At 45.3% G+C, this 15,782-nt stretch overlaps 1 protein-coding gene across 1 annotated transcript; it reads right to left on the bottom strand.

The window, feature by feature from the left end:
* Positions 1–608: 608 nt before the first annotated feature.
* On the bottom strand, positions 609–5,843 carry LOC135530982 (AP-5 complex subunit zeta-1-like). Its single transcript, XM_064959148.1, has 4 exons — positions 5,733–5,843; positions 2,802–2,939; positions 1,898–2,081; positions 609–701 (listed from the first exon to the last, which is right to left on the bottom strand). Exons 1-4 carry the CDS (start codon positions 5,771–5,773, stop codon positions 609–611), a joined length of 456 nt encoding a protein of 151 aa, XP_064815220.1. The 5' UTR covers positions 5,774–5,843.
* Positions 5,844–15,782: the final 9,939 nt, after the last annotated feature.

Here is a 15,782-nt window from a genome sequence, read left to right as displayed (position 1 = left end):
AGTCCCTGATTATTCAGATAGCTAGGGAATAACCCACCTGGTGTCCCAGGTCTAAATCAGTCCCTGATTAGATAGGGTGAATAACCCACCTATTGTAGTTAGTAAATCAGTCCCTGATTAGAGGGGAATAACCCACCTGGTGTCCCAGGTCTAAATCAGTCCCTGATTAGGTGAGACAACCACATATTACAGTAGTTAGTATATTCAGATAGCTAGGTGAGACAACCCACCTGGTGTCCCAGGTCTAAATCAGTCCCTGATTAGAGGTAACAACCCACCTATTGTCCCAGGTCTAAATCAGTCCCTGATTAGAGGGGAATAACCCACCTGGTGTCCCAGGTCTAAATCAGTCCCTGATGAGACAACCACATATCACAGGAATCATATTAGAGGGAATAACCCACCTGGTGTCCCAGGTCTAAAGTCAGTCCCTGTTGTCCCAGGTCTAAATCAGTCCCTGATTAGAGGGGAATAACCCACCTGGTGTCCCAGGTCTAAATCATTCCCCTTTGATGTTTGCAGAGAACGACAGACACACACAACAAGAGAGAATCACATAATCGCAAGCTCTTCTCAAGCACAGATACACGCCTGTGTCCGTTTTACCTTCAGTAAGGCTCTCTGGGCAGTAGGTGATGATGGTGTTGAGAAGAGGCAGAGTGTGAAGGTGAGAGAGTATGCCTGCTGGTCGTCCCTCCAAACTTCGAAGGAGGAGAGAGGAGAGAGCTGACAGGTCTTCTTTAGACTCTGCCTGAGACAGAGAGAAAGAGCCAGAGAGAAAGAGCCAGAGAGAAAGAGCCAGAGAGAAAAGCTTACATATCACAGAGCCAGAGAGAAAGAGAGAAAGAGCCAGAGACAAGAGAAGCCAGAGAGAAAGCTCTTCCAGAGAGAAAGAGAGAAAGAGCCAGAGAGAAAGAGCCAGAGAGAAAGAGCCAGAGAGAAAGAGCCAGAGAGAAAGAGCCAGAGAGAAAGAGCCAGAGAGAAAGAGAGAAAGAGCCAGAGAGAAAGAGAGAAAGAGCCAGAGAGAAAGAGAGAAAGAGCCAGACAGAAAGAGAGAAAGAGCCAGAGAGAAAGAGCCAGAGAGAAAGAGCCAGAGAGAAAGAGCCAGAGAGAAAGAGCCAGAGAGAAAGAGCCAGAGAGAAAGAGCCAGAGAGAAAGAGAGAGAGAAAGAGACAGAGAGAAAGAGAAAGAGACAGAGAGAAAGAGACAGAGAGAAAGAGACAGAGAGAAAGAGACAGAGAGAAAGAGACAGAGAGAAAGAGACAGAGAGACAGAGACAGAGAGAAAGCGGCAGAGAGAAAGCGACAGACAGAGAGACAGAGACAGAGTTTCACAGGCTAGTGGCCAATCCTTCAAAAGGGCTTTATGTTTTGAGAGACCTCTACCCGAGGTATAACAAAGCCCAACCTTATATGAAATGGATAGCTGTGTAAAAAGCTCTGATATTGCTCAAATTAGGAATACAAGCAGTCAGTCGTCTACACTACATACACAAACAAACAGCATTAGAATATCTTAACGCATTTTGAACCTGTAAACACACAGATACAATATGCTAAAATATCAAATATGAATATTTATGATGAATGTAAACTTCACTTTATGGTAGCTGTTCAATACACAACTTTCTGAGTCAAATGTTCTCTCAGTCATTCCTGTATGGTCCTGACATACAGTATCACCTGTTGTGTATTGAACGCCGACCGAAAAGAATGAGTTAAGGGGGTGTGTCACAATATTTATCAATTTAACCACCATTACAGTAAAATATTTTGACACATCCATTTCATATATGGGAGATGTTAGACATATGGAAAAACATGGTTGGGGTTTGTTAAACCTCGGGTAACAACATTTTGGGGGACTTGCCACGAGCCTATTCAGTATGGATGTGTACCTGTGACAGCATTAAAGCAGCTGTATGACTGGGTAAAGGGCTGTGGTCATGTATGGTGTAGATCTGCCCCGGACCAGAGGGGGGCAGTGTTTCTCTGAGTACTGCCGAGGTCAACACAGTCAGCTGCTCCACAGAGGAAGACACACAAAGCGACAGCAGACGCTGATGCAGCTCCACTGGCAGCCTGTGGACAACACATATACACAGGTTACCATGACAACACGGTAACGCAACCACCCAGTACCATGGGGAAGGCAAGCGTGCAAGTTTTTGTTTCAGCCCAGCTATAAAACACATGAAAATTCAACTATGGTCTTCCATTCTTTACAGATATGACAGCCCAACACCTGCAACCCTCTTCAGGACCAGAGAGACACACAGTCTTACTGTACTAGGTGCAAGGGTTTAGGGTGTAGGGTACCTCCTAGTGTAGTAGGTGGAGGCCATGATCAGGTGTAGTCAGTTAGGGTTTAGGGTGTAGGGTACCTCCTAGTGTACTAGGTGGAGGCCATGATCAGGTGTAGTCAGTTAGGGTTTAGGGTGTAGGTTTTAGGGTGTAGGGTACCTCCTAGTGTACTAGGTGGAGGCCATGATCAGGTGTAGTCAGTTAGGGTTTAGGGTGTAGGGTACCTCCTAGTGTACTAGGTGGAGGCCATGATCAGGTGTAGTCAGTTAGGGTTTAGGGTGTAGGGTACCTCCTAGTGTAGTAGGTGGAGGCCATGATCAGGTGTAGTCAGTTAGGGTTTAGGGTGTAGGTTTTAGGGTGTAGGGTACCTCCTAGTGTACTAGGTGGAGGCCATGATCAGGTGTAGTCAGTTAGGGTTTAGGGTGTAGGGTACCTCCTAGTGTACTTGGTTGAGGCCATGATCAGGTGTAGTCAGTTAGGGTTTAGGGTGTAGGGTACCTCCTAGTGTACTTGGTGGAGGCCATGATCAGGTGTAGTCTCTGGAGTGAGTCGATGACATCATGGCCGTGTTCTTTACCCATCAGCTGCTTGGTGATCCTGCAGTAGAACTTCTGTAGCTCCTCCTCCCCGATCTCCCTGGAAACAACATCACAGCCGTCACCTTCATGCAGCTACGGGTCAGTGGTGAACGACTCCAGAGAGGTGTACTACAAGGCAGGGTCGATGAGTTAGCCAGCTAACTTTGTTATCAGAAATAACTGTTGATTTTCTGATTTATTATGAAACCTAAACCTGTTGGTTGTTAAATCAATTAGACCACGCCCATTTCAAGCTTATCTTTAAAAAAAATAATTTCAGAATAATTTGGCAAGTTAGCTGTGTAAAGGCACCTACAAGCTACTCTCTGGTTATCTACGTGCGTAACTGCACATGGGTGGAGTCGTTGTTTTGAGGGCAGGGGAATCTTTTTGTTGCGTCCCACCCAGAGAGGAAGTCAGTGTCTAGGATATCCACTAGGGGGAGCCAGACTGCAAGAGGCCTTGTGTAGTGGATATCCACTAGGGGAAACCAGAGTCGCCGAGGCTTTTTGACTCTCACGACGACGTTTGAACTTCTGGATCCGGTGTTATATCGTTTACAGATGCTAGCTACATGTCAGGCTAGTCTGGTGTTATATGCCTGTTTACAGAATAGCTACATGTCAGGCTAGTCTGGTGTTATAACCTGTTTACAGATGATAGCTACATGTCAGGCTAGGTTATCTGGTAACTGCACATATATGCCTGTTTGATTTTGTCAGGCTAGTCTGGTGTTATATACCTGTTTACAGAGAGCTACATGTCAGTCTGGTGTTATATGCCTGTTTACAGATGCTAGCTACATGTCAGGCTAGTCTGGTGTTATATCCTGTTTACAGATGATAGCTACATGTCAGGCTACACCTGTTTCAGATGATAGCTACATGTCAGGCTAGTCTGGTGTTATATGCCTGTTTACAGATGATAGCTACATGTCAGGCTAGTCTGGTGTTATATACCTGTTTACAGATGCTAGCTACATGTCATCTATAAAATAGCCTCCACCACTCTACTCAACAAACTGGATGCAGTCTATCACAGTGCCATCCGTTTTGTCACCAAAGCCCCATACACTACCCACCATTGCGACCTGTACGCTCTCGTTGGTTGGCCCTCGCTTCATACTCGTCGCCAAACCCACTGGCTACAGGTTATCTACAAGTCTCTACTAGGTAAATCCCCGCCTTATTTCAGCTCACTGGTCACCATAGCAGCACTCACTCGTAGCACGCGCTCCAGCAGATATACCTCACTGGTCACCATAGCAGCACTCACTCGTAGCACGCGCTCCAGCAGATATACCTCACTGGTCACCATAGCAGCACCCACTCGTAGCACGCGCTCCAGCAGGTATATCTCACTGGTCACCATAGCAGCACCCACTCGTAGCACACGCTCCAGCAGGTATATCTCACTGGTCACCATAGCAGCACCCACCCACTGCGCTCCAGCAGGTATACCTCACTGGTCTCCATAGCAGCACCCAGCGTATATCTCACTGGTCACCATAGCAGCACCCACTCGTAGCATGCGCTCCAGCAGGTATACCTCACTGGTCACCATAGCAGCACCCACTCGTAGCACGCGCTCCAGCAGGTATATCTCACTGGTCACCATAGCAGCACCCACTCGTAGCACGCGCTCCAGCAGGTATACCTCACTGGTCACCATAGCAGCACCCACTCGCAGCATGCGCTCCAGCAGGTATACCTCACTGGTCACCATAGCAGCACCCACTCGTAGCATGCGCTCCAGCTGGTATACCTCACTGGTCACCATAGCAGCACCCACTCGTAGCACGCGCTCCAGCAGGTATACCTCACCTGTCACCCCCAAAGCCAATTCCTCCTTTGGTCGTCTTTCCTTCCAGTTCTCTGCTGCCCATGACTGGAACGAATTGCAAAAATCTCTGAAGCTGGAGACTCACATCTCTCTCACTAGCTTTAAGCACCAGCTGCCAGAGCATTTTACAGATCACTGCACCTGCACTTAGCCTATCTGTAAACAGCCCATCTATCTACCTACCTCATCCCCATACTGGTATTTATTTATTTTGCTCCTTTGCACCCCAGTATCTCTACCTGCACATTCATCCTCTGCCGATCTACCATTCCAGTGTTTAATTGCTATGTTGTAATTACTTCGCCACCATGGCCTATTTATTTCCTTAACTTACCTCATTTGCATTCACTGTATATAGACTTTTTGTTTTCTTTTGTTCTACTGTATTATTGACTGTATGTTTTGTTTATTCCATGTGTAACTCTGTGTTGTTGTTTGTGTCTCACTGCTTTGCTTTATCTTGGCCAGGTCGCAGTTGTAAATGAGAACTTGTTCTCAACTAGCCTACCTGGTTAAATAAATCAAATAAATAAACAGCCATTTTTATTTTATTTGTTTTATGTAATATTGAAGAGTGGGACAACATTCCACAATCAACAGCCTGATCAACTCTATACGAAGGAGATGCGCTGCATGAGGACAATTGTGGTCACAACAGATACTGACGGGTTTTCTTAACCACGCCACTACCCCTTTTTTTCAAGTATCTGTTACCAACAGATCCATATCTGTATACTCAGTCATGTGACATCTATTGATTAGGGCCTAAAATGTTTTACTTAAATTGACTGATTTCCTTCTAGTAACTCACTAAAATCTTTGAAATGGTTGCGTTTATATTTTTGTTCAGTGTACCTTGCAACTCGGTTTGTTAGTTGCGCAGTGACAAGAGCAAGTTAACACCAAACAACATGACAGCAGCGGGGTACGACGGACAGAAGCAGGCGAAGAACAGTGTCCTTTCCCCGGCTTGACTCTGTTCTGAACACCGCTAACTGCCGGGTCTTACCTGGCTTGTTTGATCAAACTCTCTGTTCCTGCTGAATACATCGTCGCAGTCCAGACAGGTTGTCCGCTGGGGAAACATGTCCGACTGACAATCACGTGAATCCTCTACTAGTTCCGCGTTGTCAGCGAGCCTGCCCCGTTTACGTGACGTATTTCATTACGCTTTATTTTTTAAGTCAGAACAAATACTTATTTACAATGCCCTAATGCCCTATGGGGACTCCCAATCATGGCCGGATGTGATAAAACCTGGATTTGATTCAGGGACTGTAGTGATGCTTCTTGTACTGAGATGCAGTGGCTTAGACTGCTGCGCCACTCGGACATCTTCACGGACTTGATCACTGTTCCAGGGACATCAGCGATAAGAACATCCAATATGGCTGCCAACGAATTACAAAAATATATATATTATTTTGTATTATTATTTTATTAACATCAAATCAATACAACAAGTACATGGGGAAAACAAGTATATATAAAGAATATACAAAGGATATTTGGGCTAAGGGGCGGGGCTGGGGCTAAGGGGTAGAATATCACATTACACAATGACCTTAAGGGGCGTACAAACGTTTATCATCTAACAGCTTTTTTGTCAAGAGTATTTAATTGTCTTAAAATAATGTTCAATTTATTTTTGCAAGGTAATAAAATGTTTTGTTTGTAAATGTACATTTGTGAATATGAAATTTGGTCAAAAGAATAATGAAATGAATTACATAAAATAGTTTCAACTTCTTTCTATCCTCAGTAAAGAATCCAAACAGTACATCTCTCCATAATAGTGTAAAATCTTTATAAATGTGCTTGATTATACATCTACTGATGTCAGATTCCTTACATGAATTCAATGCCAAAAAAGATGCAACACTGTTTCTTAAGCTGCTCTGACAGCTGATGCTTAAAGTTAGTGAGGGAGATATAAGTCTCCAACTTCAGTGATTTTTGCAATTTGTTCCAGTCATTGGCAGCAGAGAACTGGAAGGAAAGGCAGCCAAAGGGGTGTTGGCTTTGGGGATGACCAGTGAGATATACCCGCTGGAGCGTGTGCTACAGGTGGGTGTTATGGTGACCAGTGAGCCTCAAGGCGGAGCTTTACCTAGCAAAGACTTATAGATGACCTGGAGCCAGTGGGTTAGGCAACGAATATGTAGCGAGGGCCAGCCGACAGTTTTGAGAGTGTACAGGTCACAGTGGTAGGTGGTATATGGTGCTTTGGTGACAAAACGGATGGCACTGTGATAGACTGCATCCAATTCGCTGAGTAGAGTGTTGGAGACTATTTTGTAAATGACATCGCTGAAGTCAAGAATCGGTAGGATAGTCAATATTGCTATTAAAATAGTACTCACTTAAAGGAATGGGTAATTGTTTACAAGTTGCCAGCTATCCCATAAAACCAACACCAAAAAAAAGTTTGGATAACTTCCTGTTCAACGGAGCCTTCAACCGTTTCCACTCCGTTTGGACGTTTAAATGGCATGAAATCCGGCACAATGTAACGGAGTGCTTATGGATCATGTAAACAAGGCTTTAGCCTCAGTCACAGACAGAAGGGGTTAAATATCTTTGTCTCAGTCATAGCAGAGAGGAAGAGGTAAAGAGAGAGGCCCGACTCGGTGGAAAATCTATCTCCAGCAGGTGGTGTTTTTTTCAGTTTTTCCACCCATCAAGCAAGGAGTTTCTGCATGGAGGTCGATGAGAGAGCGTTGAATTTGGTCATGGCTTTTTGCTTTGACATGCGCTGTCAACTGTGGGATCTTATATAGACAAGGCCATCAGATTGTTAGACAGCCACCACCAGCACAGAGAGGCGGCTGCCTACCTAGTTTCTGTACGGAGGACAATGAGAGAGTGTTGAATTTGGTCAACAACAAAAATGTATGGCTTATTTGCTACGTGAGGTTTATTTGATTGAATAGAAGTTTCATAATGCTTAGGTTGTTACGAGTGTACTGATATACAGAGCCTTCGGAAAGTATTCAGACCCCTTTACTTTTCCACATTTTGTTACGTTACAACCTTATTCTAAAATGGATTAAATAGGGTTTTTGATTATCAATCTACACACAATACCCCATAATTACATCACAATACCCCATAATGACATCACCATATAATTACCCTACACCCTAAAATGAGAAAGCAAAAACAGATTTTTTTGTTGTTGAATTTTGGAAAATGTATAAAAAACAACTGAAATATCCCATTTACATTTACATAAGTATTCAGACCCTTTACTCAGTAATTTGTTGAAGCACCTTTGGCAGCGATTGCAGCCTCTAGTCTTCTTGGGTATGGTGCTACAAGCTTGGCACACCTGTATTTGGGGAGTTTTCTCCCATTCTTCTCTGCAGATCCTCTCAAGCTCTGTCAGGTTGGATGGGGAGCATTGCTGCACAGCTATTTTCTCTCCAGAGATGTTCGATCGGGTTCAAGTCTGGGCTCTGGCTGGGCCACCCAAGGACATTCAGAGACTACACTTGAGCATCATCATGAGATTAAACAACTGCTTGCTACATCTACTTGCCTGTTTGTGTGTGTGACAAGAACTGAGTAACATGGTGTGACCTGCATGTTGCAAAATTGTAGATAAGCATATGCTTTGTCCTTGTGTTTGTATGTAACAATATTGAGCACATGGTGTGACTTGCTGTATCTTACAAAGTTGTGGTTAATCAGGTATAGGGAGGGGTGGTCATCACGAGGTTTAACAGAGATGGAAAAATACTGAACAACACAATAGCAGGAACTGAGCAACTGTTATAACTAGGCTGCGATACCAGAACAGTAAGGATCTATACATCGACGGTGGGAGGACTCCAAGAAGCGCCAAGAGGCGGGGACGTCTAAACCACGCTCAGCCTCTACTGTGATAGGCCAACAGACGGGTTGGAACTATGTCTATCACAGTTTAAGAACAGCTGTTTACATACATCCTGTCAGCTCCCTGTTCTGCCCTGCGTGGTATTACAGTGAGCCCGTATATACGAAAGTTGCATTTGCCATTTATTGCTTAGCTAATAAAAAATACATAGTATACAATTGGTGACTCATTGTTATATTTATCCTGATACCAGATTAGAATTTACGCAACTCTAACACCAGCCAGCCATCTAACGTCAGCTAGCCAGCCAGCCATGTAACGTCAGCCAGCCAGCCAGCCATCTAACGTCAGCTAGCCAGCCAGCCAGCCATCTAACGTCAGCCAGCCAGCCAGCCATCTAACGTCAGCCAGCCAGCCATCTAACGTCAGCCAGCCAGCCATCTAACGCCAGCCAGCCAGCCATCTAACGTCAGCTAGCCAGCCAGCCATCTAACGTCAGCTAGCCAGCCAGCCATCTAACGTCAGCTAGCCAGCCAGCCATCTAACGTCAGCTAGCCAGCCAGCCATCTAACGTCAGCCAGCCAGCCATCTAATGTCAGCTAGCCAGCCATCTAACGTCAGCCAGCCATGTAACGTCAGCTAGCCAGCCAGCCATCTAACGTCAGCCAGCCAGCCATCTAATGTCAGCCAGCCATGTAACGTCAGCCAGCCAGCCATCTAACGTCAGCTAGCCAGCCATCTAACGTCAGCTAGCCAGCCAGCCATCTAACGTCAGCTAGCCAGCCAGCCATCTAACGTCAGCTAGCCAGCCAGCCATGTAACATCAGCCAGCCATCTAACGTCAGCTAGCCAGCCAGCCATCTAACGTCAGCTAGCAAGCCAGCCATCTAACGTCAGCTAGCCAGCCAGCCATCTAACGTCAGCTAGCAAGCCAGCCATCTAACGTCAGCTAGCCAGCCAGCCAGCCATCTAACGTCAGCTAGCCAGCCAGCCATCTAACGTCAGCTAGCCAGCCAGCCATCTAACGTCAGCTAGCCAGCCAGCCATCTAACGTCAGCTAGCCAGCCAGCCATCTAACGTCAGCTAGCCAGCCAGCCATCTAACGTCAGCTAGCCAGCCAGCCATCTAACGTCAGCCAGCCAGCCATCTAACGTCAGCTAGCCAGCCAGCCATCTAACGTCAGCTAGCCAGCCAGCCATCTAACGTCAGCTAGCCAGCCAGCCATCTAACGCCAGCTAGCCAGCCAGCCATCTAACGTCAGCTAGCCAGCCAGCCATCTAACGTCAGCTAGCCAGCCAGCCATCTAACGCCAGCTAGCCAGCCAGCCATCTAACGTCAGCTAGCCAGCCAGCCATCTAACGTCAGCTAGCCAGCCAGCCATCTAACGTCAGCTAGCCAGCCAGCCATCTAACGTCAGCTAGCCAGCCAGCCATCTAACGTCAGCTAGCCAGCCAGCCATCTAACGTCAGCTAGCTAGCCAGCCATCTAACGTCAGCTAGCCAGCCAGCCATCTAACGTCAGCTAGCCAGCCAGTCAGCTAGCCAGCCAGCCATCTAACGTCAGCTAGCCAGCCAGCCATGTAACGTCAGCTAGCCAGCCAGCCATCTAACGTCAGCTAGCCAGCCAGCCATCTAACGTCAGCTAGCCAGCCAGCCATCTAACGTCAGCTAGCCAGCCAGCCATCTAACGCCAGCTAGCCAGCCAGCCATCTAACGTCAGCAGCCAGCCAGCCATCCATCTAGCCAGCCAGCCATCAGCTAGCCAGCCAGCCATCTAACGTCAGCTAGCCAGCCAGCCATCTAACGTCAGCTAGCCAGCCAGCCATCTAACGTCAGCTAGCCAGCCAGCCATCTAACGTCAGCTAGCCAGCCAGCCATCTAACGTCAGCTAGCCAGCCAGCCATCTAACAGCTAGCCAGCCAGCCATCTAACAGCCAGCCAGCCAGCCATCTAACGTCAGCTAGCCAGCCAGCCATCTAACGTAGCCAGCCAGCCATCTAACGCCAGCCAGCCATCTAACGCCAGCTAGCCAGCCAGCCATCCAGCCAGCCATCTAACGCCAGCTAGCCAGCCAGCCATCTAACGTCAGCTAGCCAGCCAGTCAGCTAGCCAGCCAGCCATCTAACGTCAGCTAGCCAGCCAGCCATCTAACGTCAGCCAGCCATGTAACGTCAGCCAGCCAGCCAGCCATCTAACGTCAGCTAGCCAGCCAGCCATCTAACGTCAGCTAGCCAGCCAGCCATCTAACGTCAGCTAGCCAGCCAGCCATCTAACGTCAGCTAGCCAGCCAGCCATCTAACGACAGCTAGCCAGCCAGCCATCTAACGTCAGCTAGCCAGCCAGCCATCTAACGTCAGCTAGCCAGCCAGCCATCTAACGTCAGCTAGCCAGCCAGCCATCTAACGTCAGCTAGCCAGCCAGCCATCTAACGTCAGCTAGCCAGCCAGCCATCTAACGTCAGCTAGCCAGCCAGCCATCTAACATCAGCTAGCCAGCCAGCCATCTAACGTCAGCTAGCCAGCCAGCCATCTAACGTCAGCTAGCCAGCCAGCCATCTAACGTCAGCTAGCCAGCCAGCCATCTAACGTCAGCTAGCAAGCCAGCCATCTAACGTCAGCTAGCCAGCCAGCCATCTAACGTCAGCTAGCCAGCCAGCCATCTAACGTCAGCTAGCCAGCCAGCCATCTAACGTCAGCTAGCCAGCCAGCCATCTAACATCTCAGCTAGCCAGCCAGCCGTCAGCTAGCCAGCCAGCCATCTAACGTCAGCCAGCCAGCCATCTAACGTCAGCTAGCCAGCCAGCCATCTAACATCAGCTAGCCAGCCAGCCATCTAACATCAGCTAGCAAGCCAGCCATCTAACGTCAGCTAGCCAGCCAGCCATCTAATGTCAGCTAGCCAGCCAGCCATCTAACGTCAGCTAGCCAGCCAGCCATCTAACGCTAGCCAGCCAGCCATCTAACGCCTAGCCAGCCAGCTATCTAACGTCAGCTAGCCAGCCATCTAACGTCAGCTAGCAAGCTAACAATAAGCTTTAACTTGCAATGAAAACAACTTTCTGACAACATTAGAAACATATAGTATCTGAACCTGTAGCTGGACTCTTACCCGTATAACGTTACATGAATGAATGGCTCACGGCAGACTGCAGCCCATTTCATTAAATAAGACGTCCTGTTTCCGTTTAGTTTGTACAGCTTGTTTGGCCCCTCGTTGTGTCAAGACACTCTGGTTCACTCTGACCGTGTACAATGCCATAAGAATCATCTTAGGCTTCAGCCCCCAACCAAACTCTGACCATTTTACTCTCCTTAGTAGAGCTGGTTAGGCTGTTTTCATGTTATCCAGACCGTTGGTGACTCTAACTGTGCTGCTGAGAACAATTCAATTAAGCTTTTTGACACCGGCCACAATCAACCGGTGTTGAGCATTGGTCAATTCCTCAGTAATTCTGCACTCTGGACAGTTGTTGTTGCAGTGATGTTCTATTGAAATGGATACCTGAATCCTGGAGTCTTTTGGCAAGTTTTAATACGCAATACATTTAAAAACGTCCTGTGAAACTGGAGGGCGCGCAATTCAAATAAATCATCATACACGTTATGGATATTAAACATTTAGGTAGATATAAGTGTCTTATATAGGTTGAAAGCTTAAATTTTTGTTCATCTAATTGCCAGGCCAGGGTGAGTCTCCATGGTTATCACAACATCAGGCCAGGGTGGGCCTCCATGGTTATCACAACATCAGGCCAGGGTGAGCCTCCATGGTTACCACAACGTCACGCCAGGGTGAGCCTCCATGGTTACCACAACGTCACGCCAGGGTGAGCCTCCATGGTTATCACAACATCAGGCCAGGGTGAGCCTCCATGGTTATCACAACATCAGGCCAGGGTGAGCCTCCATGGTTACCACAACGTCACGCCAGGGTGAGCCTCCATGGTTATCACAACATCAGGCCAGGGTGGGCCTCCATGGTTATCACAACATCAGGCCAGGGTGAGTCTCCATGGTTACCACAACGTCACGCCAGGGTGTAGTGTGCCTCCACTGAGTTTCGTAAATTCTGACACCTCCACTGTAGTGCTCTATAATGGCTCATATACAAAGATGAGTCCTCTATCTACCTCTATGGGCTCTCCACAGTGGCTTCACAGTCTATGCAAAACGGAACTCGGTAGAGTGCTCTGCAAACAAGCCTCCGCCGGGACCCTTCCAGATCCATTGTATAGACTGTGGAGAGTTTTTTGGAGAGCTGTAACTAAAACAAACTTATTGTCAAATGGAAATGGTGACAAATATGGGAAATAAAATTTAAGAACAATTGATTCTCTCTCCCTCCCTCTCTCTCTCTCTGTCTCTCCCCCTCCCTCTATTTCTCTATCTCTCGCTCAATTCAATTCGCTTTATTGGCATGACGTAACAATGTACATATTGTCAAAGCTTATTTCGGATATTTACAATATGAAAATAAATAAAAATGAGAATCAAAATTGTCAACGGGACAACAGTAACAACAATAACCAAGGGTCAAAATAACCCTACATTCAACAATAACAATAAGCATACAGTAGAGGACATGTGCAGGTTGGTTGGTCTGTCAGACATTGTCCCTCATCTTATGGCAGGCAGCAATGTAGTGCGCTGCTAACCCACAGCTCTCTGCGTCCTCCCCCAACAGGACGGGTAGCCTATCCTCATCAGAGAGGTCTTTGAAACCTTAAATAAGGGTTTCAAATTTGGGAAAATGACACTCTAATTGTTTTATATATATTTTTTAAACATTTTGTCAGGAAATGCAGCTCGATCTCAGGTTCTGCTATTGTGCAGTAGTTGCACAGCCTTTCCTCTACAGGGAGCCAGGTTTTCCTGTGTCTACCCTTCTCAATGGCAAGGCTGTGCTCACTGAGCCTCTGTCTCTCTGTCTCTCTGTCTCTCTCTGTCTCTCTCTCTCTATATATATATATCTCTATATCTCTCTCTCTATCTCTATCTCAATTCAATTCAAAGGGGTGTTATTGGCTCTTTCACACCCCACTGCTCAGCACGATGCACTTGTTATTTTCACCCTCACCCCGCCCCCGCTCTTTCTGTGTCTGTGTGTGTGTGTGTGGCAGGTGACATTTTGGTAGTATAAATTTACTTCTCAGTCCAGCTGATCTGTCCTCAGATAAACATCAGTTTGTTAAGAATGGAGTAAACCTCTCTCTCTCTCTCTCTCTCTCTCTCTCTCTCTTTCTCTCTCTCAGAGCAGCATTAGATGCCTGGGTGTCAGCGACTCTCTACTGTCAGTTCGTCGTCTTTGTCAGGTAAATAACTTTCATTCAATTATGTTTTCAACTGCTAAGCAACAGCTGGGTGAAGATGTAAAGATTTAAATAGTTTAATTATCTAATAGTGATGTGTCTCAGTTTAAACCAAAATTATGGAGAGGAGAGAACTGGGGGAGAGAAACAGAGACTACAGGGAAACAGAAAGATAGAGTGAATGCCAATCTGCCGTAGAGAGAGAGAGAACTGGAGGAGAGAAACAGTATATAGTACATACAGTCAGTATAGTACAGTATAGTACAGGAAGTATATAGTACATACAGTCAGTGTAGTACAGTACAGGAAGTATATAGTACATACAGTCAGTATAGTACAATATAGTACAGGAAGTATATAGTACATACAGTCAGTATAGTATAGTACAGGAAGTATATAGTACATACAGTCAGTGTAGTACAGTACAGGAAGTATATAGTACATACAGTCAGTATAGTACAATATAGTACAGGAAGTATATAGTACATACAGTCAGTATAGTATAGTACAGGAAGTATATAGTACATACAGTCAGTGTAGTACAGTACAGGATGTATATAGTACATACAGTCAGTATAGTACAATATAGTACAGGAAGTATATAGTACATACAGTCAGTATAGTACAATATAGTACAGGAAGTATATAGTACATACAGTCAGTATAGTATAGTACAGGAAGTATATAGTACATACAGTCAGTGTAGTACAGTACAGGAAGTATATAGTACATACAGTCAGTATAGTACAATATAGTACAGGAAGTATATAGTACATACAGTCAGTATAGTATAGTATAGTGCAGTAAGTATATAGTACATACAGTCAGTATAGTACAGTACAGGAAGTATATAGTACATACAGTCAGTATAGTACAATATAGTACAGGAAGTATATAGTACATACAGTCAGTGTAGTACAGTACAGGAAGTATATAGTACATACAGTCAGTATAGTACAATATAGTACAGGAAGTATATAGTACATACAGTCAGTGTCGTACAGTACAGGAAGTATATAGTACATACAGTCAGTATAGTACAATATAGTACAGGAAGTATATAGTACATCCAGTCAGTATAGTACAGTACAGGAAGTATACAGTACATACAGTCAGTATATAGTACAGTACAGGAAGTATATAGTACATACAGTCAGTATAGTACAGTACAGGAAGTATATAGCGCATACAGTCAGTATAGTACAGTACAGGAAGTATATAGTACATACAGTCAGTATAGTATAGTACAGGAAATATATAGTACATACAGTCAGTATAGTATAGTATAGTACTGTATAGGAAGTATACAGTACATACAGTCAGTATAGTATAGTATAGGAAGTATACAGTACATACAGTCAGTATAGTACAATATAGTACAGGAAGTATATAGTACATACAGTCAGTATAGTATAGTACAGGAAGTATATAGTACATACAGTCAGCATAGTATAGTACAGGAAGTATATAGTACATACAGTCAGTATAGTACATGAAGTATATAGTACATACAGTCAGTATAGTACAGTACAGGAAGTATATAGTACATACAGTCAGTATAGTATAGTATAGTACAGTATAGGAAGTATATAGTACATACAGTCAGTGTAGTAGAGTATAGTACAGGAAGTATATATTGCATACAGTCAGTATAGTAGAGTATAGTACAGGAAGTATATATTGCATACAGTCAGTATAGTATAGTATAGTATAGTATAGTATATACGGGAAGTATATAGTACATACAATCAGTATAGTTCAATATAGTACAGTACAGGAAGTATATAGTACATACAGTCAGTATAGTATAGTATAGTGCAGTAAGTATATAGTACATACAGTCAGTATAGTACAATATAGTACAGGAAGTATATAGGACATACAGTCAGTATAGTACAGTACAGGAAGTATATA

Source organism: Oncorhynchus masou, unplaced genomic scaffold (assembly GCF_036934945.1).
Source record: "Oncorhynchus masou masou isolate Uvic2021 unplaced genomic scaffold, UVic_Omas_1.1 unplaced_scaffold_1476, whole genome shotgun sequence".
NCBI classification, from domain to species: domain Eukaryota; kingdom Metazoa; phylum Chordata; class Actinopteri; order Salmoniformes; family Salmonidae; genus Oncorhynchus; species Oncorhynchus masou.
Note: the sequence above shows the minus strand (reverse complement) of the source record. Positions and strands in the feature narration are given on the sequence as shown.